At 38.7% G+C, this 25,138-nt stretch overlaps 1 protein-coding gene across 3 annotated transcripts in view; it reads right to left on the bottom strand.

Annotated features, from left to right (window-relative positions):
* Positions 1-9,869: 9,869 nt before the first annotated feature.
* phkb (phosphorylase kinase, beta) overlaps positions 9,870-25,138 on the bottom strand; it is a 103,510-nt gene continuing 88,241 nt past the window's right edge. For 2 of the 3 annotated variants that reach the window (XM_017425886.3, XM_017425884.2), the window contains 15 exons: positions 24,137-24,220; positions 23,280-23,384; positions 21,514-21,596; positions 20,786-20,876; positions 19,245-19,303; positions 18,834-18,996; positions 18,382-18,463; positions 17,763-17,820; positions 15,357-15,447; positions 14,009-14,214; positions 12,699-12,833; positions 12,234-12,363; positions 11,945-12,052; positions 11,152-11,292; positions 9,870-11,000 (listed from right to left, as the gene is read on the bottom strand). In XM_017425886.3, the coding sequence (XP_017281375.1) occupies positions 10,863-11,000; positions 11,152-11,292; positions 11,945-12,052; positions 12,234-12,363; positions 12,699-12,833; positions 14,009-14,214; positions 15,357-15,447; positions 17,763-17,820; positions 18,382-18,463; positions 18,834-18,996; positions 19,245-19,303; positions 20,786-20,876; positions 21,514-21,596; positions 23,280-23,384; positions 24,137-24,220 (1,674 nt within the window). In that variant the 3' untranslated portion in view covers positions 9,870-10,862. Of the gene's footprint in view, positions 11,001-11,151; positions 11,293-11,944; positions 12,053-12,233; positions 12,364-12,698; positions 12,834-14,008; positions 14,215-15,356; positions 15,448-17,382; positions 17,474-17,762; positions 17,821-18,381; positions 18,464-18,833; positions 18,997-19,244; positions 19,304-20,785; positions 20,877-21,513; positions 21,597-23,279; positions 23,385-24,136; positions 24,221-25,138 lie in introns of all 3 variants that reach the window. The other variant, XM_017425885.2, reaches the window with a different exon arrangement.

Here is a 25,138-nt window from a genome sequence, read left to right as displayed (position 1 = left end):
GAGTTTTTAAAGTCAGAAAACGCTGCCCTTAATTTGCTCTTTAATTCATAAATGTGCCGATCAGTGCCCTGAACCCAGATGGCAGCACTGTGTCAAAGAGAAGCTGAACAGATCGTTTAGCTTTTTCCTATTGTGGTTTAAAGTGAGATTTATTATTGCGCCGTTTGCAAAATGAATGTCAACCATTGGTTTAGCAAAAAGGCTGTTTTTGAACGCAGTGGGCAGGTGCATTAAAAGGATAGCTCACACATTTTGCAGTATTGCTTCATGATTCCTCCTTGATACAGTGAGATGTTGTTCTTGCACTTTTGAAGAGTTCCTCTGTACGTCATTTATTAAAACCTTGGATTCTCTGTGCGACAAACTGGATTTTGCACATTTTTAGAAAATCAGTCCCTCAGTTGTTTTTTTTTGTTTTTTTATCAATACATTCATGAGTATGTCCGCTAAAGCACATAAAAATGGCTCTTAAGTCTTAATTTGTCAATCTATATTATAAAACATGTCTGTTTGCCTTTTTATAGACTGGATAGACAGTTAATGAAAACCGAAAATTAATTATTTGTTGTTGGGCTTGGTTATTTCTTAAAGACTTTCTTTGTGGGATTGTGACAAAACAAATGGAGACCAAAATTGTTTCAGGTTGAGACAGCTCATTAGTAAAAATGAAGAAGTTAGAAAAAGACAAATAAAGAGGTTAATTGAGGGCAGAGCAATTATTCTTCTTCTGTTTCACTCAGATGCTGCTCGGCGCTGGCAGTTACAGGCAGCGCTACAACCTGAGCGTAAACACAACCCTTTATTCAGTTATTCATAGCTTTCCTGTAGCTTCCAGGCAGCCATTGTTGGCGGCAAACATTGTTTGTATACCGAAAGAAGTGCAGTGCGAAGACTCAGGGTATAATGAAGCTGTTCTTAGTGTACGTATCCAGAAGCTATGCTTTTAATACACACTAAAGAAACAATTAGCAGCACACCCCTCTTTGTGTGCACAGGACCAGGAAATTAAAGCCCCTTAAAACATTTAGGAGAGCAATGTATGCAAATGAGGCTCAATTTCCTGCTGCCTTATTCATTAAGAAGACGAGCAAAGGCTTTATTATTTCTCACACATTTTACCAAAGAATGCATTAACATATTCTGCAGAGAGCTGTACATATAAAGTGCACTACTGCCTGAGAAAAAGACAATAAGTAATATCTGTTAGCAAAATGATGTTTGATGAGCTGTTAAGAAAATTCCCTTTGCGTTTCTAACTCTTATGTCTATGCAAATTTATAAATAAATGATCTCATTCGCATCATCTTCATTGTCCCCACACTGCCACTTTCCATATGAAGAGTCTTTACAACCCCAAATGACCGTGAGAAATCTTTTAGTATTTAAAGGAAGTAGGCTTTTGGTTTCAGACAGAGGTACGATTTTTGTCCAGAGAAAATGTTAAACTCGGATATCAGAGCTGTCAGTTTAAACAAACTGACTCATGATGTTGTGCTAAAGGATTGAGGCAAACGTGTAAGTTTCAGGAAGAAATTCTCAGTTTTTACTTTGTGAGGAATAAATACTTTCTTTAGTCGAAAGAGTCCAGATGGTTGGTGCAGATGTCATGGTGTCCTGTTCTGTTCTGTTCTGGGTAAGGTTTGGCACACAGCATGACAATCTTTCTTTGGTGTGGGCTGTCCTGGGTGACTGGAACTTTGACAACGTGTGTGGTGTGCCCTAATGTACCCACTGGTCCAACACTGAGCCTCTGTGACATCTGTACACCCCGCATGTCCACATGTCCACATGTCCACATGTCCACGGTACGACCACCCGGCCTTATGTGACCCCCTATCAAACTCCATCCAGTGCAGGTAATGATGTCTAATGCATTCACGAGGCATCCTCTGAATCTCCTGACCTTCGCTCACTAATTTGACTGACTGTTGGGTGCTCTGGCAACTGCCTGATAACACAATCGCTCCACTTGTAATGCGACCACTTACAGTGTGACCTCAGGGCTAGCTGTAGAAATGGCAGCTTCTTGCAAATCGAATCGTTTACATACTTATCTCTGAACTGCATGTGTACCACATTACACCCAGTGTATGTGACATGGTTTATGATTTGGTCGTGTTGAGATTATTTTATTTTTTTGTGCTCAGGATTTAGTTGTTTTTGATTTATCTCTTTCCTCTGTTGTTCATGGTTTTCTTGCTTTTGTTCATGATTTTCTTGCTTTTGTGTTAGGTTTAGTAAAAAATCATCTTGATATTCTGTCTTCAGGGCTTTCACATTTCATCTCTCAGTTTGTTTCCTGAATGTTTTGGTCTTGCCTCGTCCTCCCGCTCACTTAGATCTTAATCATCACATCTGTTTTGGGTATTATTACCTTCAGTTTTCAGCTGCTTCTTGTCAGATCTTTAACTTCTTCACCTTTAGTTAAACCGCTCAGCCTCCTGCTTGTGGGTTTTTTTTCTGCCTTTTGTATCACTTTCTGTTTTCATTAAAAAATAAAGGTTTTATTATTTTGTTGTAAACCTGTTCTGCCTGTTTCTTGACCCTCTGGATGGTCTTTTCCATAAACTTAAAACACAGTAAAGTTATTTTAGTCCTTCCAGTTTTGAGAAATGTTTGTTTTCCCTTTGATTCATCCAAACCAAAGAGTTCAGTTATTATAATATGAATTATTTCTGCATGCACTTCCACACAAATAAATTAAAGCAGATGAGATCAAGCATTTTCTGCTGATGTAACATGTTTTCAGTTTTGTCACAACTTAGGTAGTAATATATTAACATTAAATGTATCAGATATGCAGGACAGAACTATAACGTGGATCTGGAGGTCCATGTTTACTGAATTTGTTGTTGTCTATCGCCATCTTGTGGCGTTGCTTGGTACTGCTGAGAGGGGAAAGGAACAGGAGAAAAAGTACATCAATCTGCTATTAATCTAAGATCTGATGGAGTCGGAGGAGATCAGCAGGGAGGACACGTGAGAAAGTAACTTCCATCGAATGCTCCAGATGCTCAGGTGCTATTCTAACTGGGAGTGACATGAAGAGAGAACAACAGCTGAATTCAATTTAAACCCAATATCACAAAACTCACAAGCACGAAGAATTCAGGTGAAGGCCTGTGTAGTATTTATGTGGGCTTGTGTAAAGGAGAATGACTCAAAGTAAAGAATTTTCTTCATAAAATGCAATTTGATAAGCCTGAAACAACCTTTACTGACAGCATGTTTGTGCAAATCTGCAAACTGTGGATTTATTTTAAAAATGAAGCGTGTAGAAAAAAACCTGCTTCTGTGTTTGAGCTTGTTTGTTCATTTTTTTTCTGCTTTGACTTCTGTCACCTGAGAGATCAAACTGTCACGTTATTGTTTTGGGGTTTTTTTTCAACATTTTATTTACTCTATCACATCTTTTTTTCACTCTATTTATCCAGCTGAAAATAATGACATTATCACTTTCAGTATATAAGAGTGTTGATCTCATGTATATTGTGTGATTGATTACAGACACACCAGACAGCTCAGAGGGAAAATCTGAGGTTTTTTTCTTTAGTGAAAGTTCAGCTGCCCGCTCTCAGCTCTTTTCCAGTCCAAGTTAAAGTGATCACAATAAAGGTTTGCTATGTTTATTGTGTTAAATGCTCTCAGAGGCTGAAAAAGTATTTGTACAATAATTACCGTTTTTGTTTGAGCTGTGCATTGTATTTATTAGTTAAATATTATGGAGTAAACAAGTAAGCTGGCATTTAGATTTTGAAGGAGCACCAAAAAAGGTCTAACAAGCTAAAAACAAAGTTCACATAATAAACACTATATATATATATATATATATATATATATATATATATATATATATATATATATATATATATGACATTTTTTTCTGTTTTAGAAAATTTTTTTGTAATTGTGCTTTTCCTGTTGCATGAAAACCTAAGTCACTGGTCAGTATTAGATTTTACCCAGAAGCACTGGGCTATTTTTCTTTTTTCTATGTTGGATGTTTTTAAAGAAAATGACAAACTAACTATGCTCCATTCAGCTCCCACTTTTAATTTTATTGAAACTCTCAGAGAGCCATCATGGGTTGGTTACCTTTTGGAGTCAGTCTGACATGGCCACCACTGCTGACTGACTTTAGCAAACACAAAAATGGTCTATAATCAGGTCGGTTTTACAGATACTGAACTAAAATTTGGTGTGGTAGTACTACTAACAGATCACCAAAACCTTTAAAACATTTCCATGCAGAGATCTCACATTCATTCAAGGTTATCTACTTCCCCTAATATTACTTGCTTACTTTCAAGTTTGCCCAATAAGGAAAACATACAAATAAAATGTATCGTTTTTAGTTCTAGCTTTATCTTGTGTGCTTTTGAGATGCTCAGCTGAACAAGAAGACTTTAATGAGGCCATCACACAAGTTCTGATCTTTAAGAAAACACGAGCAGTGCACATAGTTTTAACTTTGCAAATATAAATACTGTAAAAATATATAAAGTTGTGCAAAATTGTTCAATTAGACAACCATCAAATACACTGGTCATCAATTCTGCAGTAAGGCAATAAACGTTAGAGAATTAAGTTTCTCATTTTATTTACATCAAATTTACTGCACTTTGTCTTTTAACCCCTCCTCTGCAGAGAAGGAAGGCAGTTTCTTTCTAGGCTTCTGTGTGACTTGACTTCAGTCTCACCCCACCCTCCCTGTTCCTGCCGGTCAGCCTCCCACTGTGATGAGACTTTCTCTGACAGGCTCGAGGAGTAGGGGGGGGGAGTGATGTGGTGCTCCCCCCCTCAGTGGCGTCATAGGTTTCCCGCCGTCTCCAGTCCATAGTATCTGCTGTTGAGGAGATAAACACACCACATGCGGTTCCTCATCGACGTTCCTCACATCCTTTTTGTTTTTCCTCTTCTTTTCTGCTCCTAATCGTTCACGTGTCCCAACAGCCCGAATCATCCTTCTGTCACACAACTTGTCTGACACTTTCACATTTTCTCCTCCCTTTCTATCACCTCATTAACAACAGCCCTCTCTTTAGGGTCTTTCCTGGAAAGAAGAGAGCATCGGATCTCCTTAGAAGGAGTAACATTTACCTGGAAATCGTCCAGACTGTAGGAGGATATTAGGCTTTTTCTCACCTACAAATGCCTAAACCTTTCTGCTTCATAAAACCCTCACTATTTATTTATTACGCTCCTCAAAAAGAAAAGTTTCAGACTATTAATTGTATCTCATTTACTATAAAACTTCAACTCCAGAGATTATAAATCAGTAATTTAGGTGCATGGTAACTGCAGTTTGCTACATGTAACTATCCTCAGGCTGTAAACAAGTAAAGAAACCCAAGTGATCTGTAATAAAAAAATAAACAGATATTTGAAGATTCCACATTCATTTTTAATGCGACAATGATTCATAGGTCTCTGCTCTATCAATATTTACTGATACTGGAGGAAAAAGTAATATTTCAGGATTATTTGACTAAACAATCTCAGTGGAGCCTGTTTGTTTCCACCATGATGGCTGACATGTCTCAGCCCAGTCTCCCAGGATCCATTTAGTCATTTCTGGACTTCAGTTGTGTATCATATGTACATTAATGAGCCAGAGGAGCCTTGTGGTTCTGCCACTGTGTGACAATGAAGGCTTATAATGAAGACATAGGTTGGAGGTTATTTAAACACTGTGTTTTAAAACTGCCTTCTTTCCATTTGTAACCAGGTGTTGGTGCATTTGTAATTAGAAAGGAGAGGTGGTGGGGGTTACACCAGAAAGAACAAAAACAGTTTCCGACTATTATTGTTGCTTTATGCTTAAATCAAAGGTGAGTGGAACAATGTGTTTTTTCTATGACTGCACTTCTTTAAGTTATTTCATGGTTTCTCTATAAGCTCATGATGTCTCCTGTGGTGCAGACACAATCTGAATCTCCTTCTTACATAAATAACTGATAACTTGTTAAAAAAAAAAAAAAGCAATTTGAAATAATCAGCACAAAAGATGTTTTCTTCATGTTTTCTCGTGTTTAAGCTCTTGACAGTTCCAGTTACAAAACAGCTAAATTTAATTTTTGAAAGAAACTGTTTCACCAGTAACACTTGATATTTTTTGTATTTTGTTCATTGATCATTTAGAAATTAGTCTCTTGTACTTGTATAACCATCAGATTGGGCTTGAAGTTTGTTGCACAGACTTATGATCAGTGGACCGTAAGCACAGAGAAATATTTACCTTGAAGAACCAGTTAGATTTATTTGAACAAACTGTTGATTATATAAACACTTGTGGAAACCATTTCAATTTGTTAGCACATCAGTTAATGGGAGCTGTAAGAGGAAATTAACTTTAATTTACAGACAATCTGCTAAGTGTAAAGTAATGACTACGGTGTGTTATTTACTTGGTTCCTTGGCGAAACAGAAAGTCATTAAATATTCCTGTATCAGTTCTTGCATTTTATAATCACCAGTTATGCATACGCTGATTACTTTAATCTATGATTTGTATGACTATCCATTTGTTCATATAATGGTATGTTTCAGTTCTAATGAGATGCTCCTTTTGTCTGTAAATAAAACCCAATCCCAGAACTCCAACAGTTTCAGGCCTGGTTACGCCCATGCTGTGTTTATGAATGAGGTTAAAGGGATATTCAGGTCATTGTGAGGTGCAGTTCTGTGGAAATGCTTTGAACAGGTAATATCTTACCTGCTGTAGCTCTTTGAACAACCTCAGTTTGAAGAATTAGAGCTGAGACTGTTAGCTTGTTAGTCCTGTTGGATGTAAACTTTGTTTCTGGGAAGTGAATATATGCACTAAACTCTACCGCAACTGCAGCAGAGCTGAAGGACAAAACTAATGCCACTCAGCAAGTGTTTTCCTTTCAGTCCCTGCTTTATGGGAGACGTATAGATGACAACCACCTGTGGAACAGCTTCAGAAACTCCCCTGTGGATGTCTGTCTCCAGATCCACACACCACTGTTTTATTTTTTTTTTTCCACTGTCTGGAGGAGACGGCAGATGTCCTGCCGTGTTAATGCAGGAGGTGTGATACGGATGCAGATGTGGGACTGCTGCGTTTGCTGCCACGAGAGGAGACTTTTCACCGTTTTAGCAGTCAGTCAGAGCACAGCACCAGTTTGTCATCTGCGATTATGCTCGACTCCATGAGGAGAACACATCAGCATGACTGAAGTGCTGCGAGGAAGTGTGGACATATCTGAGGACATGGTGACAAGAATGGAGAAAATAGGAGCGCCTGAGAGAAAGGGAGCTGGGAGAAATGTTTTTGAATCTTTTTTATGAAATGTAAAAAGGAAATTATCAGCATGAGGATATTGTGGTCATCTTACTCTGTCTTCAAACGAAACGATTCAATCATAAAACGAGTCACTGATTTCATTTCACATTTTATATCTCTGACATGAAATAAAAATAAAAAAAGACCCATCTTGTTTTGTTTGTACAACACTGTTCCTCCATCGATCTACACAGCGGGCCCTCCTGGTCTCACCTGTTTGTTTAAGATCAAACCAGAGGAGCAGCTGGATACTTGTCAGACTGTGATCATGAAAGATGGTGTGGAACAAAGCACCTGCTGCATCAGCTTGGACCTTGTATCTCCTTGGGTCAGAAAATAACAAAAGCTGTGGGATTTAAAGGTAAAATGGGACGTGTTCTCTGAACTGATACGCTGTGTGTACATGATGGAGAGAAAATAATAATAAAAATGGAATGATCAAAGCATCATCTAAACTAATTTTAACTAATGTCCTGTCATTAGTCATAATTTGAAAACAACAGAGCCTGAATGTGGCAAAATTATTAAAACCAATAATCTGCAAAAGTGCCAGAAGGTGGCTTTAACTCTTTGCTCTTCATCCATCTATCAAAGTAATTTGCTAATTACAACAACCAACACTTGACAAACATTTACCATAATTTATTGAACTCTGCTGCATCCTTCTGTCCTGATGGAGCATCTGTCCTTCAGACTTCATCAGCACAAAGAATTATCTCTCCGGATTGCTTCCGAGTGCTCTTGTTATTCATGTTGTGAAGACATTTTCTCAGGAGTTCCAGAGGGCATAACATGTGTGCCTCGTGAGCAGTAATACATCTGTACAAGTGGAGTTCACTTTTAGGAATCCCTGGAGCTGGAAATCAAGACACCATGATCCTTTATCCCACCCTAACAACAGCTCCAACTAATTAGCAACAAATATAAAACCTTTTGGAGGTCCTTTGGGAGTCATCTTCGTGTAGAGGAGATTTTATTAAAGACGGACAAGAGCTCTTCTCATCAGGATGGGAGTTGATGTGAGTGTATTGAGTGAGAGGCAGAGCTCATTTATCTTCCTTTCAGAGTCTTGCCCACCTCTCTGCCGGTCTGTTAGTCCCTACAGAACCCAAGCAGCCTAAGTGAGGAGATGCAGACTCCAGAAGAGTGAACGGGCTGAACTTTAAAGGGATAGCTTAGATCTTTTGATGTAGACTTCTGCGGAAAAGTTATAAACAAATAACATCTTACCTGCTGTAGATAGCTCTTTGAATGATCTCAGTTTGGAGACACAGTTTAATTCTGACCTAATTAATGAGCTAATGGCTAGTCTGAGTGAGGTCAAGAACAAAGTGAACTGGAATGATCTTAAAACTACTCCAATTACAAAAATGCCATGCTTTGATAACTTTTAGACTCCCATCAATTTCATATTACAGGGTTATTTATATGGACTTCTGGTGCAGCCTTGGCCTTTTTGGCAGGAATATCATAATAGCGCTGTCAAAGTAACCATGTCATGCAAATCTGATGGTGATGCAAAGGTTTATAGAACAACATTTGCATAAACTACAATAAAGTTTTGGGGAATTAAAATGGCAGCCGCCCACACTTTAATGCCATTCTTTTATTTAATAAACTATTTTGCATTAAAAAAAAAGTATTTTTTAGATTCATATAACTAAAAGACATTTAGGTCAATTAACAACCCATTTTTTTCTCTTTATATATATTTTTTTTCCGTTCACACATTCTTTTTTTCCCATCATTCATCAGACTCAGAGAAAGACAACTCAGCTGTGCAGGCCATTAAAAGCCAAGGGAAGTTTCTAAGGCAACACAAACAAACTCAACCCTTTGATTCCTCATCATTAGGATCTGGGGAACGAGACTGCTGCTCTTACTGACCAAGTTTCTCATTTAACCAGTCATTTCTGATTCTTTGTGCTTTCTCACCCTCGGCCTCAACCAGCGGTAACTACACCAGCTGGTCTCCACGGTCGATCTGGAACCATTTACTAGTGATCTAAATAAGTTCCGGGGGCTTATTCTGAAGTGTTCAGATATCGCACAAAATATGCAGTATCGACCTTATCCATCATCTCTTCAAAACTGGCCTACTTGGGTCGACCCAGTGCAGATCCAGTCTTTCCATTGGGTGGTGCCACCCAATTATAGCTCTATTTTTAGAACTTACGCCATTCACACATTCAAACAAAAACACTGAAATACCTTTGCCACGCCACTCGTTGGTGAGTTTGTTCGTATTAACAACAGAGTACAGAGAAAGAACAATTGCAGATGTTTTTTTGTCCAGTTAAACAGTTAAAATGGCTCCCGTGTTGTGTCAGATTTGTTTTTGGAAAGCTCTGTATGTCCTGACTACACGGATTCACCAGAAACTGAGGTTTTAAAAATCCCCACATTGAAAAGCGTTTTTTAAAATATCACCAGAAATTCCATTTGCGTGTGAACAAGAGATTTAAATGCAGCAGGAATTTTTTTTTATATCAGGGGCAGTGCTTTTTCTACTTTTTCTACTCATGCGGTTTGTAAAGTTGACAGAAAATGAAACTTGGAAAAATGTTAATATTTTTTATTGTAACTTTATTCTCTAAGATAAAAATACTTCTTTTAAACAACTAGAGAAAAAAAAACATAGCTCACAAACATGCTCTTTTGTACCGTGACAAGTGGAGTTGAGTCATCACAGTGATAGTATTCAAGAAGACACAGCTTAAAACACGACGGAGAGAGCCTTTAATCATTCCTACCAAAAACCTTTTCATCACAACATCAATGTCTGAAGGGTGTCCTGTCCCAAGACTTTGAATCTGCAGAAGTCAATGTCACACAAAGTGCCACCGCCCACAAATACGCTAAAAGGTATTTTATGGCTAATTACATTCAGAAAAACCCTCACAATGTTTACAGCAAACAGTAGCTACTGACACAGTGTGCATGCGTAAGAGAGGATACTCAATACAATACACTACAAACTCAAACTATATATATCTATGTATATTCAGAGCATATTTATATACTATCCTGAATAAGTTACAAAAAGGTCTAATTTTTATGTTATGTGCAGAACTCCTCTGCCACTCAAATGTTAAATTCACAGACAGAGGTTTACAAGCTTTATCTTTTATGAAGACTCCAACATTTATTTGTTATAAAATGTGAGAAATAAAATTAGAATCAAGTGCTTTCTGGTTTAGGTGATAAGTGACACATGTCCAAGGCCCCTGAGTGCCTGAAGCACCAGTAGGAAACCCCTAATTCTCACGCTGAGTTTTGTACTTTCAGTTGCCACAGAACAGCTGATGACTGATGCAAATGGGATTTATTGCACAGCTTGAGCCGTTACATCTGAGCCTTGCTCATTAGCAGAGTCCTACGTATTATTAGCTCCTAAACACATGCCTACATACAGATGGTTTGAAGCTGGTTCCTAAAACGTACAAAAAAGAAAAAAAAAATTCAAAACTTTCAAACAAACATAAAGGTTACTGTGGGAATCCATGTAATAAAGCCCGAGAAGTCAGAGACTGAGACTTTAAGTGCTGTAAATCTAGCTAACAGAACAGGGGTCATCTTTGCAGGGCTTTACGTCTCCTTGTAGCAGCTGGGTCATAACTGCCTTGGTCAGGTAGCTGGAGGTGCCCCTTTTTCCTAAAGGTGGGGTGTTGTAAAATGCCTCCATATTATCCTGGAACAGACGCAGAGAGGGATGGAGGATGAAACTTATTGATACAAACTACTCATCATTAATACATATATTCAGGAAGGTTATCACTTTTTCCAAACAGGCAGTCATGCGTATGGGAGAAAATTGGCTCACTGAAGAGAAGATGTTCTACCTGTTTCTCAATCCCTTCGAGGCAACTGCGGTCTTTCTGGAAATCGTCAAAGGCTTCCTTCACAAGCCCATCCAGATCCACCTTGTCACTGAAATCCAGCTCTGGGTTTCTCTCCAAAACTATGGACACCACCATCAGCAACTAAGAGCATGGAAAAAAAACAGCAAAGGACAAAACGTAAATTAAAACTAGAAATTTTCTGAGGAAATGTTGAAAGGTGCCAGTGGGGTTACTGACCTCCCAAAAAACCCAACTATGTAAAAGTCTAAGCTAAGAAAATGCCTACAGTCTACAGTATGAATTTTATAAGATGTGACTCAAGATAAAGCTGCTGCCATTGGCGTTTTAGGGTCACCATGGCAACTACACAGTTGCGTCTGCTACTCCCTGACAGCACTCTCACAAGAGGCGGACAGAAACAAACTAAAAAGTAAGCCTCAAAGAGTTACTGTGCAAAAACTGAAATCCTAAAACCTTTTAAAACTGTGAGTGGCAGAAGACACTGAGCATCACATACTTCTACAGTGTTTTAAAAAGACCTTTCACTTCCAGTTTAAAGAGAATTTCGAGCTAAATAAACTTGAAGTCTATGGAAGCTTGGGTGTGAGTTCGCTGCTCTCTGAGGGAATTCAAGAGAAAACCTATAACAGTGAGAAATATACTGGGTGAAAAAAGACAAAAATGTAGTTTGTAAAAGATAACCTCTATAAACCTAGTTAGTTTAATTTCTTTTAAAACTTTTTCGTCTTTTTCTGCACTTTAATGGCGTTAATAAATGGGTCTGTTCATTCACCTCCACAATGATTTGTCTATACTCGGGCAGGATGATGTTCTTCAGCGTGTCTTCCACCAGCAGGGAGAAGTTCATCTCATACATAGTCATGTCAGACAGCGTAGGTTGCTGCACAGAGCGAAGGAGGCAAACAAACACATCAGGTAGTGAGAAGGTTTTTAAACAGCTGTGGCCACAACGAACAGAACACAGTGTAGGTGCATGAAACATATCAAGTGTTTAGGAAACTTGTGATGTGCTAAATAGGTCAAAGTGTTTGTCTTGTGAAGGCGGGGGGTGGGGAGGGGACCTGCGGGAGGTAGGACCCAGCAACCACAATCCCATTGGGGGTCCTCTCCAGGATCTGCCACACACGGTCATAAAAGCCCAGAGGGGTTCTGTTCAAAGAGCCATCGATCTGACGCCTGTTCAGCCAAGACCTGACGGGAGAGGAAGGGAGAGATTTTTCAACTGAGTCCTAAAAAACAGATTAAAAATAATAATAATGACAGCTGTTGTGCTTAAGGGAACGGTTTTCAGTCAGCCTGTATGAAATTAGATAAGATAAAACTTTATTAATTCTCCACGGGAAATTGGGATGTGATGGAAGGAGATGATAAGATATAAACATTGGCAAAGAAGATACAATAATTAAAACAAAAAAAAGATAAAACAAGCATTAAGATAAAGCCCTGGTATCTTCAAAAGCAGATCTGTGAGTTTAAAGGAAGCCTGTAAAATTGATACTATGTTCGGCAGGTTTGTTTCAGGGTACCTGGCGGTGTGTTGCGGCTGCAGGACGTCCAGCAGGAGCTGCTTGATATCACTGGGGGACAGCTGGTAGATGTCCTGAGAGGGCATGTCTCCAGCTCGGATCTTCAGCTCATGTTTCATGGCCTGAACGATCCATCTTAAGAACCACATGACGCATACAGGATGTCAAAGATAAAACTGTTACAATTTAAATTACCAATCCACACTTTGGATTTCACCAATAAAACCCCATTTCCAGACAAGTGAGGACGTACTTTCAAAGGCAACAAAATACTTAAAATCTATTTTGTTTTGACTTTCGGTTAACAGACACATACAAAAAAAAAAAAAAAAAACCCAAATACTTCTTTTAGGATGCTAAAACAGATTAGATTTTTTTTTATGTCATCAACACACTCAAAACGTAGGGAGGCATTTTCCTCTATGTTACATCAGCCTACTTTTTAATCCTTCAGAAACTGAAAACACTAAATACTGTAGTTTCATATAGGAGATCTGTATGCTTTTTTTTTTGTTCCGTTTATACGTCATACATACGTCATCAGTGAAACACACACAGTCTGTCTGTAAAGCTGTGCTGCACTGAGTTGTGCAGAATGGGGTCTGGCTTTGTTCTACTAAAGAAAAGATGTCTTGATGTCAGCAAATGTCTCTCTAAAAATCCAATATACAGTTTGCCTCTGCATCATCTGTACTTGAACACATATGTTCACCAAACCTATCAGCACAAAGCCTAGTGATGACAGCTGCCAATGGTCTCACCTCCATTTGGCTCCTGCTGCCACCTTCAGCTGTTTTGTTCGTCTTCGGAGCCCCATGGTTTTTGTTTTTACTCACACAGCATTTTACATTTTTTCTCCATTCAGCCAACAACTAATACCAGTATTCACACTGACATTCACATTTCATAATATTTCAGTTTGTTTATTTTTGTAAAACAATTTTTTTTAAATTTGATTAAAATTTTGCATCTCTCTTATTTATGTCATGGCCTTTGAGCTGGGTGGTGACAAATTGGGGGCTTGTTCGGGATCCAAACCGAGGATCTCTCACAATTTAATGAACACATCCACTTTAAATGAAATCTCATAGTTAGGTTTTATAATTGCAGAATTGGACAGTTATCGATTCCTTAAGTCTTTCTCTCCTTATGTGTACATATCAACTTAGTTAGTCACAAATACTAGTATGAACACCAGAGAAAGAGAAAACTACAATAAAATGTGCATACTGAGCTAATCCTATTAGACAAAACACTAAAGACCTTTTAGTGGTACCAATTCAATCACCCCGAGGCTGACATTGTCCTACCCGACTCTGATTTTGAGCATGCCGCTGAACAGCTCAGGGTTGTTGGAGATAATCCATCCAATGTGGATGACCAGTTCCTGCTGGAGGACAGCTTCCCTCTCCCCTCCATGAGGAGAGCACTTGCTGTAAATGATGCCCTGGATGACTCCTGGAGACAGGGGGTTGGAGATCACCTCCTCTTCATGGCCAAATAGACCGAGGGTCACCTGGTGATTGTGCAAGGAGTAAAAAAAAAATACCACTGCTTATATCTAGGTTACAGTTTGAGAGTTCTTCACAGAAGAAACGTGCCGGGTTGTGCACGTGGGTGGGCTCTCATGTGCACCATATTTCATTCAAAGCACATTTTCGACGTATGTTTTTGTTCAATGGCTTTGAAATTGGCCTCCTCTCCCAGAGTCACATAAAAGTGGGGAACAAAAGGGGAAAAAAATGACAGATCTCAACTACACTTTTGTATTTTTGCTCTGAAGCATCTTGTGAAAATTACACCTCAGCAATCTCACTGATGAGAAGGCACACTTTTATCTTTGCCTTCAGCTGATGAAATCCAACTCTTAAACTTGGATGCATCATTCAACTTTACATTTAAACTAAATTGGACTGAGTTAAATAAAAAAAAATAAAAATAAAAAAGCCTGAAGCTGGAAATAAAGTTTTGGAACCCAGAGAGAAGGCATTGTAGTATTTCAATGACAATGAAAAATATAATCACCACTTGAGTGAAAAATCTACTTAAATGAGATGGTGCCTCTTATTCTTTGTACGGAGCAGTTATTGTACGTGCATCCATCTCCAATTTTAAATCAGCTTTTCCAATCATGTAGAGAGGAGCATTCCCTCAGGTAGGCAATCTATATGCAGATTCACACCTTCAGCTCCTTCAGCATAATGAAATGCCTAAAACTGTTCAAAAGGTTAAAAATGCAGCAAGATAACTGATACTCTTGAGAAGAGGCTAATCTCTGAATAACACTTGACGGGAAATGATGCACTGAAAGTCAACCAGCGTGAGGTGGTGGCATCACTCCATTCACGGGTCACAGTGCATCAGTCTTGGTGTGTCCAGACAAGGTGCACATTAGGATTCTCTCATGGTCACACTGGCAGCCTTGCTGCAGCTTCAAACCACAAAAAACAATCAAGGTGAGCTGTGATGAGGGACATGAGCAAGCAGCTGGTAATTCCCCAAGCATGAGGAGCTTTAAAAATGACATTCTTCCAATTTCAGTTTGATAGTTTAAATCAGTGAACATTAAAATGATTGGTCCAACAGTTTCCCCCAACATTATGATTTTAGAGAAGGGACAGTCACTAATCAGACCATTCTGTCTGCGTGTCCACTTACCTGCTTGCCTTGTACTAAAATACTAGTAATACTGGGGGCAAGGCTATCCACTAGCTTAGTTAAGAGACTGGCAGCAAGACGGACAACAGACCTAGTGGGCGAAAAGACACAAGAACATTCTTGAGAAATTTATAACAGAAAACAACTTTCAGCGAGAAATTTAACATGTACTTTTCTGTTTAGTTCATTTATGTGTAATTTTTCGAAATATCTAATTGAAACATTACAGATGCATTAATACTATTCGCTAAATTTTTTCAACAGGGGAGATATGGCAAGCCTTTTTCTGCTCTGATTAAAAGTGTTCGCCTCATTGACAACTCATAGTTTAGGTGTTTAAAGCCCAAATAATAAAAAAAGTTTGCTTTCCCATAAGTATTTTAATGTTCACACATTTCACAGAGTTCACTGTTTAGAAGATTCGGTGCGAGCCTGCAAACTGCTTCCTCTTGCCTGCAGGAATCCTATGAGGAAAAATCAGCACACTAAACATTCACGTAGCCAGGGCTGCTACTGACAACACACACATGGAGGTGAAGCAGTCCCTAGAGCTGAGGGGGGATGCATGAAGTCATGTCATAAATGGGAACATATAATCAGCTGAAACACAACTGGCTCTTATTATATGCTGAGAGGAACTGGTGTTAGTGAGCTTTGTGGTTAAACCTGTGGAAATACAAAGAAATATCCAGGAAATAAAAAAAGGCATAAAATTTTTAAATTTTATGAAGGAACGACATGCTGTCAAAGCACTGATCTTAAGGGAAACAATTTGAAATCCTATTTGCCGGTTAGGTAAATAAGAAAAGTACAGCTGTTGTTTCTCAGCAAGAAAATAAATTATAGTCTTTTTTGTGGTACAAAAACATTATTCTTTCCCAAATCAATATCAATGAATAAAACAGCATACAATAAAAGTTGTCATGTCAGTCAGCGTATCCAAACCAAACCATGGGCACAAAACACTGATCACTGTGAAGGGGAACAGAAACTCAGCCGTGAGTTGAGACATCCATCCACAATATTATGTCAGTACTTGAATATCAGGCCAGCAGCAAAACCACAAACTAAATAGAAAGGTGTCTGCTGTCAGGAAACCCGCATAAGCTAAACAAACTAAAGGATCTGGAATACCAATCCTAATTTAAAGTAAAGGACAATCAACTTTTTCACAGTGGTAAAAAGCAATCATCACCAATAACTGGTAAAGCACAGTGAGCCTTTAAAGACATAAGCTCCTTTTAGAAGTATTCCCCTCGCATTTTATTAAGATCACTTTCTGAATGCTGTCTGCTCCAGAAACAAATATGAAGCATTTGTCCGTCTACCATGGGTATTTTTGATAAATGCACCAGGGGTTACAGCCTCATTCTACTTAATTTGTAGTTCTCGGCCAGCCTTAGAGCCACCAGGGACAGGGCAGGAGGGAGACTGCTGCCTCTGTGTGGGTTAAAGAGGGGAGAGAAAGCCAACACTGACCACAAACTCAGCTCCTGAAAACATCTGAGTCAAGGTTCCCGCTAGCATTGCCTAGCTGGCTCGCCAATATTATGACTGTGTGAGAGTTAGCCAGGTTTTACACTTTAAACTGTTGAAAAAACACCTTTCGACGAAGTTCAACGATCTGTTACCAGAGTGAGAACTGTCAAGTTACATGTAGTCTGAAAGGTCCCAATGATCAGCAGTACATTTGTTTTATTTTAGAGATATTTATACTTTGTGCACTTTATATATTGCACACATTGTACCTTTTTTTGTCTTTTTTGTCTTTGAGTGGCCAGAAAACAAACCCCTGGCTTCATTCTCTGTTGTGATATCGCCAAAGCTTTTGGATATTAAAATTGTTCATGCAAACCTTAGCTTGAGCAATTCGGAATGAAAAAGAATGAGCCTTGTGGAAACCGTTTTCATAAGGAAGTTTGAAGTGGGACTGGCCAAACACCTCACACAGCTCTCCAGCTAGCCAGCTAGTTAGCCAGCTAACGCATGCGGGGGTGTGTGTCCTCCATCTCGGCCTGAACATTACCTGTTTCCCATGCACCAGAATTGTGGTGATGTGAGGAGCTATAGAGCTGGCAAACTTCTTGGTAATGGCAGCAGCGCGCCGCACTGCCAGCCTGTTCACCCAGATTAAATAGCAGTTAAAATGTTTGGTTCCAACGTAAGTTTGTGAGGAACACAGACAAGGACATGTCAGGAATGAACACGGCGGGATTAAAGAAACTTCCTAAAGGCACAACAAGGATTGTCATATGCTTCCATTTCCATACAGCTTGTTTACATTAAAAAAAAAAGAAAAATCCATCATAATGAAACAGCGGGGGCACTGAATGATACTTGATGCATTTTTGGAGGTTATGTTTTGGAGACCTGCATATTTGTTGTGTATGTGTGAGTGTGTCAGACCAAAGTTTTCTGCTGCCAGCTCTTCTGTAGATCCTCTCCAGTTCATCCATCAGGTTCTCTGGAATCACAAAACAGGTTAGTGCTGGGACTACAAGCAAACTCATTTATTCTATCTGGATATATCTCTCAATAAAAACGTGACTGAACAAACCTGCTTTAATTCCTGCTAAATTTACAGCTGTTTTTAATTGCCTGTCGCCAAAAAGCAGACAATGATGTCACTGCCTGTGTGCGCGCGCGTGTGTGTCTGTGTGTGTGTGTATCCCATTAATGAGAGGACAGATTTTAATGAAATTGTTAAAGCAACCATTACAAGTCCAGTTATAACTGATTACCTTTTAAAGACAGTTTGGATTTAAGATGATGCCACAACAAATCAACCTTAGAAAACAGAAAATGGCTAAAACTCGGTCAAAAAACTAAAAATTTTATGTGGCATTATCTGAGAGTCATCCCCAACACATACTCTGAGCGCTAACAGATCACAGGAAATATTGCAATACTGTGTGCTACTGTGACTAATGTTGTTTTAAGTTTTTATTTATTTTTTTCTTCTCATCAGCTTGTGGTTGATTATTTTTTTAATTGTTATCATTAATAATTTGCAGTGTGAGCTTACCATCTTTGGCAAGAAAGTCAGGCCCTTCTCTTTTAAGGAGGATGCTGGCAAGTTGAGCCTGACTGGCTAAACAGTCGCACTCCTACACAAAGACAAAATAACGACATACAAAGGAAGCTGAAAATGGCTATGCAAAGTTGCAATGAATACTTTCTCTGAAAAAAAAAGAGTGCACGTTTATTTTTTTTAATATGTGAAGGTACAGAAAAAATAGCTGCTAAAAAACAAGTGCAAGTTTAAAAAATGTGTGTGGAATATTACAGATTTCCTGTTGTGAAAGAGGAGCAATACAGCAAAATATTGAGGAGAATTAAGCTCATCTATCAGAGCTGGCTGAGAGAGGAGGTGCAGAAAGTCATGTGCAAGGAAATGTAAGAGAGTCAGAAGCTGGTGTTTATGCACACCCCAAAGCTGAAGAACGAACCCCCGTTCCTCGAAGCCAATTAACTCACATGAAACTTCTGCAGGATCTCATAGGTGGGTTTGTTCTGCCACTCCTCCACGCTGATCTCCGGCTGCTGCTCCAGGTCTGAGGCGTTCGGTGTGCTCGTCTGTCTCTTCACCTTCGAGTGCTTTGGCAGCTCCAGCTCCTCAAAGCTCTTGAACTCTGGGATTCTTTACACACAAAAATGCACAGAAACAAACAATTTTGTTTGCTACTTGGAAATAGACAGCAGATCAGATGTACTGATTTTATTTCATTAGAAACAAACTAATGCTGGCAGTAGTTTCTTTTATTACTTTCACAAATCTTCTTCCAGTCAAGTGTCTTTACAAGTCATACTGCTTTTTGTAACAACTCTTACAGAAGAAAACCAGTCATGTCTAACAAGGCAAGCTTAAAGACCAGCAGGGGCTCTTACTCTGCTTCATTGACACGCAGGAAGTCCAACTGCTCCACAAATGCCCCAGATATCAGGGTCTATAAAGTCAACAAGAATAAAAAGACAAAATAAAATGTAATGTTTTTATTCCATACATTTTACTTAAACCATACAGGTGACAAAGTTGTATTATAAATCCAACATGGGAAGCTTATCTAGTGACTCTGTAAACAAAAGAGTTGTCTGAATAATTTGTGAAAGATGAAAATATAAACAGAATGCAATGATTTGCTAATCTTATAAACTCATATTTTATTCATAATGGAACATAGTAAACATAGCAAATGCTGAAACTAAGAAATTGTATTTTTGTTTTTTTAAATAGCAGCAACACATCTCACAAAAGATGGGACAGGGGCAGAAAAAGGATGTAAAAGTATGACCCCCACAGTATTTTACACAATGTACCACCTTTGTCTGAATTGGGGTAAATTAGATGGCATTTTAAATGAGAAATATATACAGCTGCAGTAACAAATGAGTATTCAGTACAACTGGCTGATTAAACTTTGAATATTTCAAAAACATAGCTGTAAAGGAGTAAAAGAAGCAAAACAAAACACACAGTTCAAATCGCCCTCCTCCTGAGGTCCAAATGAGATATTAACCATTCCTACTGAAGTCAACTCAAAAACAAAAAAAAAATAAGAGACGTAGGAGAAGAACCATTGTGCTCTCCATAACAATGAGATGATGAAGAGCAGAAGTTGTTCAAAGCTGTGGGAGTTAGCTGTGAAGTGAATGGCAAAAAAGGCAAGGAAGAACTTTAGAGCTCAGGAAAAAAAAAAGAATCAGATGAGGAATTCTCTTCTGAGCAGCACAAACACACTGGGAGAGAAGTTAGAGTTAGAAAACCTGTCATAAGTTTAACAAAGTGGTTTAGGTTAGCAATGTGAAAATAGTCCTACTTCTACCTCAGCCTCATTTTTATTTAATTTTTCTGAGTTTGTTCCATGAAGCATAATTTGTGGCTCAGTGAGGTAGCTTTAGGGTTTTCTTACTGGGGCAGATTCTTATGGTTAAATATGCTGGAAATCTAACCTTTTTTAGAGCAAATTTATGTCCAACAATAAAAGATCAAAACATGGAAGAACACAAACTTATGACCAATTAAAAACAAAACAAAAAAAAAGAGCTATGAGAAGGTGTCCAGGTATCTCCAGCCGGGAGACAAACCCATGTCCTTCTTGCTGCAAGGCAATAGTGCTCACCCACTGCACCACCATGCAGCCCTGTTGGGACATTGTGCAGTAGTATTCAAAGTGATGTGTGTTTATCTGGATGTCAACAAATATGGGAGCTGCTCTACTTCAAATGACCAACTTGATAAGATGTTTCAGTGCAGCACACTATGGAGCAACCTCCTAAATTAGTTGCTGCAATTTAAACAATTTAGAATTGTTCTTCAAGTGTCAATTTTTAACTTATTCTGTGATCATAAACCACTTAAAGCCTGTTATTTGAATGTGCATTGCAAACACAAAGTTTTAGAACTGGTCTTATGAACTGGATCCACAAACCTGCAGTCTGTCAACATGAACTTTGACTCCTCCGATGATGCCTTTCTTGAACGAGGCCAGCATGTCCAAGATTGGGTTGAAGCGACTCCCTCTGTTTAGGCAGACATCACAAATGTTAAATGCAAGGTTATACACAGGTTATACATAGCCCGTCACTCCAAACGCCATATCTGCATCAAACGCACAATCTGGAACAAAAACCAGATAAAGGCTCTGTATAAATCATTTGCTCAGTCTTCTGTCACTTACAGTACAGGTCGTCACCCTGATCAATAGCACACTAATGACTATTGAGCTGCTTTTATGAGAGCTCACTGACTCATTCTGCATGCTGCAGTGAGGCTGTTTAAACGTTTGGAGCACATTTAACATATGGCTCCCTGGGTAATAGTCAATACTGCTGTAATCAGCCCACCAGCCAGACTAGAGTGATATAAATGAGAAACATTATCACCCAATCAGCAAGCAAATACAGTAACACCTTTCTGCTACAAAGATAAATGGCGCACACAAAAAGGAAAAGAAGTGGAGGCAGTAAGCAAGAAATGTTAGATGACAAGTGGTTCTCCAGTTGCAAGCTTCAGACAGCATCGAACGTTATTACATACAGGGAGTGAGTGATGCATAACAAAATTGAAGATGAGGGAATGTCTTGATAAAACAAAGAGGGAGAGAGAGAGAGAGAGAAGAAAAATCTTAAAAAAGCTTCTTCAGAGTGTGTTTATTACTTGATGTTATCCTCACGGATGAGAACCAGGAAGAGGGGACGTCCCTGCATCTTCCAGCACTGTTTGATGAACTGCAGGGCATTCTGCACACACACACACACACACACACACAGCATTTCAGATTGGCATGGACATACTCTTTGTTTGAAGAGTTCAGTTTCCATTATTTCTGTGTAATAACTGGATCAGTGGCATTTCTAAAGTTCAGTCTCCTCAATTGTCAAGCTGAGTTTAAGCTGCAGAGTTCCTCAAGCAGCACTGCATCAAAAAACAAACACACTTTTCGAGTGGAAAACAAAAATCACAGCAAAGGCTCGGCAACATTCCTGAAAACTATTTTATCCGCAAAAGCTAGATAAAACTTTACCATACAAAAAAAATAAATATCCAGGAACACTGCTTCCCTCCTTGGACCTTAACTTCAGGTGAGCTGACGGAGAGTGGACACCGTCAAGGGTTTAACAAATTATTTACATTCTTAAAGAAAACTAAAGAATCTAAACTATATGAACCATATGGAACAATTTTTGAGGACAGGTTTTAAACCAGAATTTGCTTTTTTGTTGTGTTTTCTATTGCATTTGCATTTTATTCCAGGGTTCAGACATATTTTCCATTTTAAATTTCAAACCTCAAATTTTCAGTTTTTCTGTTAATTTTTGTAAATTATTTTTGATGACAGAAAATCTGTACATTCACTATAATTTTACGTGTTTGTACAGTGGTAAAGCTTCATTATCTGCATGCTTCTGTAAAAAGCATACAGATAATGAAGCCTTAAAATATGGTCAAGTTGTTCAGAGGAACTGCTCTGATTTAGAAACATCTGTTCCTAAATCCTAATATTGACTTTTTCAAAAACTCCTAAATAAATTGTAAAATAAACTGTGGCTCTTAAAACTTTTAATATTTGATGATTTTCCCCATCTCTGATTTGTATGTTAAATCTCTATTCAAAGGAAGCATTTTTTAGCTTTGACTTAACACCAGTCAAGCTTTTCTTTTTTTATTAACCCTTTGAAAGCCTTTACTGCTTTTAGACTGGTTAACTGCTGTTTATTATATGATATAATGTACAGTACTGTGCAAAAGTCTTGAGTGATCCTTCAATTCATCATATTTAATTCCTGAAAAGACAGATTTTCTTGACCCTTTAAGGTGATTTTGAGCAATAGTGCTTCAGGCTTTGCTTTTTTCACTCCTTTTTGGTCTCGTACCTGACCATTTTCAGAGGAATGTTTGTTCTTTAGGCATTCTGTTACCAGCAGTCTGTCGCAGACCCATACAATCTGCCACAATTTTCTGTGAGCACCTACTGTATGATGTGCAGCACCTTTTGTTTTCTTGGGTACAATGGTACAATTTACTGCTCACACAAGTTCCAAAAACCCAGCAGATCATCTAACTCAGTTGGATATTTGTGGGCACGGTTTGTCTGAGTGTGGTAATTGTTTTAATTGGTTTAGTTTGCATACCCTAAGCATTTTTTTTAAGTAAGCTCTATATGCTGTGCCATTTACTGGTCAAAACTATAAAAATTTCAGTTTAGAATCAGTCCAGGAAGTAGGCTATGACTGTTTTGAATTTCCAAGAGCGTATGTCCTCTGTGGAGGCCAAGTGCAACACACACACACACACACACATATATACTCAGATCAATTGATTCTGTGTTCTTTTCACAAATGTGAGGCAGTTAGACCATTCAAAGTGAATCTATCTGTTTCACTTTAAGTCTTTAAAACACATAGAACGTGAACTTGACTTACCTTAATGTCATCAATCAGCAGCATAACATCTTGCGACAAGTAAAAGTCACTTAGATCAAACACTATTGGATAGCACACCACCGTCTTGCCCAAGATACGATAAATCTAGGAGACAGATACACACAAAACACACACACGCACATGTACAACTGCATTAGATGACAGATGGCTCATAAGCAGCCACGTATGCATTATTCTGGACAGCGTATAAAACAAGCCATCAATCCTGGGGAGGAGGGGGCACAGAGAAGTCACAGGACTACTTCTGATAACTCACACATACAATTTACGGTACGTATACACAGCTAGTAGAAAACTGATGACGATAATGTCCTCTGGCAGTTTGCCATTTTCCCCATAAATGGTCCATTATAATATTGTCTTAGCAATGTGTTGGGAGCCATGATTCATTTGTCTGCCAATGCCTTTGTTTGAGAGGGCTGCAACAGTTCAACTTATCAGGCTGTGCTGTGACCTTCATTTGAGAGAAACTGCAAACAAAACCACAAAATAGTGGCACACAGATGCTGCAAGCAAACACACACACACACACACACAAATGCCATAATTTCTAAGGGTCTGACAGGAATTTAACAGCAATAAATGGAATTAAAACCTAAGACCGACAAAATATGAGGAGCATTTAGTGATGCTAACTTTAGATCAGAGGGAAACTATTGAAACTGGCGATGTCCTGTCTGTGTCTCGGGCTCTGAGAAACGAATGTAAATCAATATATGTGGTGTATGTTCACGGCCAGCATGACCTGTACAGTAGAGCTACATATTCTGAATGTACACATTTACATCCAAGCGGTGTGTGTGTGTGGGTGGGTGGATGTGTTCAAACTGACATACCTTGCAGGTACCAATGCAGCCCACGGGTCTATCTGGACGCCCACTCAACCCCAGCTTTTTGTTGATAGCTAGAAAACGGTATGCCTTGAGGAAGACACATACACACAAAAACAGATACCTGATCAGTGAGAACAACATTCAGATTCTCCTGCTCACCTATCTGTTTACAGAGTAAACAACAGTGGCAGATTTATCGGTACAAGTCCTTGTGATTGCATCTGTGCTGCTCTGAGGAAAAAAAAAAAATCATATTTGATTTGAAATGTCATGCGGCAGAGTTTCATTCCAGGTTGTATTAAAAGCATAAGTCCAATATCTGCCTGTCCTACTGAGACATTTTGTCTTGTTGCAACTGGTGTGTTGAAATATTGTCCATATGACAGATGCAGTGACTGATATTAGCTCAAGTGTACGAGTATGAAATGCAGCTGTAATGAAAGTCCCGAAGCTGCACACCTGTGTGCACCAGAGTCCTGGTACCTAATAAAAATGCTGTAGTGACAAACAGAGACCTATAAGAAGAAACACTGAACTATCATACACCAGGTGGCTAACCGTAGCTACAATAACCATTTGCTGGAAGTTTACGGACCTTTCTGTAAGCTTTATATACAGGCCAGCGTGGCATGAGTTTTGTTGACATGAATTATTAAATAAACAGTGGCTCACTCTCCAAAATCAAAACTATACTTTTTGTGACAATTTGGTCCCCATCATTAGACACAACTTAAATGCACATTTAAGGCAGGGAACCTCTCCAGGTCCCTTGTCATTGGTTCCACAACTAAAAAAAAGCTCAGCAGCTTTCTATGAAAATTGAGGAAAGCTGATCTTCTAGAGCTACCCTCATCCTTTTCTACAGGTGCTGGTCATAAAATTAGAATATCATGAAAAAGTAGATTGATTTCAGTAATTCCATTTAAAAAGTGAAACTTGTATATTATATTCATACATTATATACAAACTCATATATTTCAAATGTTTATTTCGTTTAATTTTGAT

This window comes from Kryptolebias marmoratus, linkage group LG15 (assembly GCF_001649575.2).
Source record: "Kryptolebias marmoratus isolate JLee-2015 linkage group LG15, ASM164957v2, whole genome shotgun sequence".
NCBI classification, from domain to species: Eukaryota; Metazoa; Chordata; class Actinopteri; order Cyprinodontiformes; family Rivulidae; genus Kryptolebias; species Kryptolebias marmoratus.
Note: the sequence above shows the minus strand (reverse complement) of the source record. Positions and strands in the feature narration are given on the sequence as shown.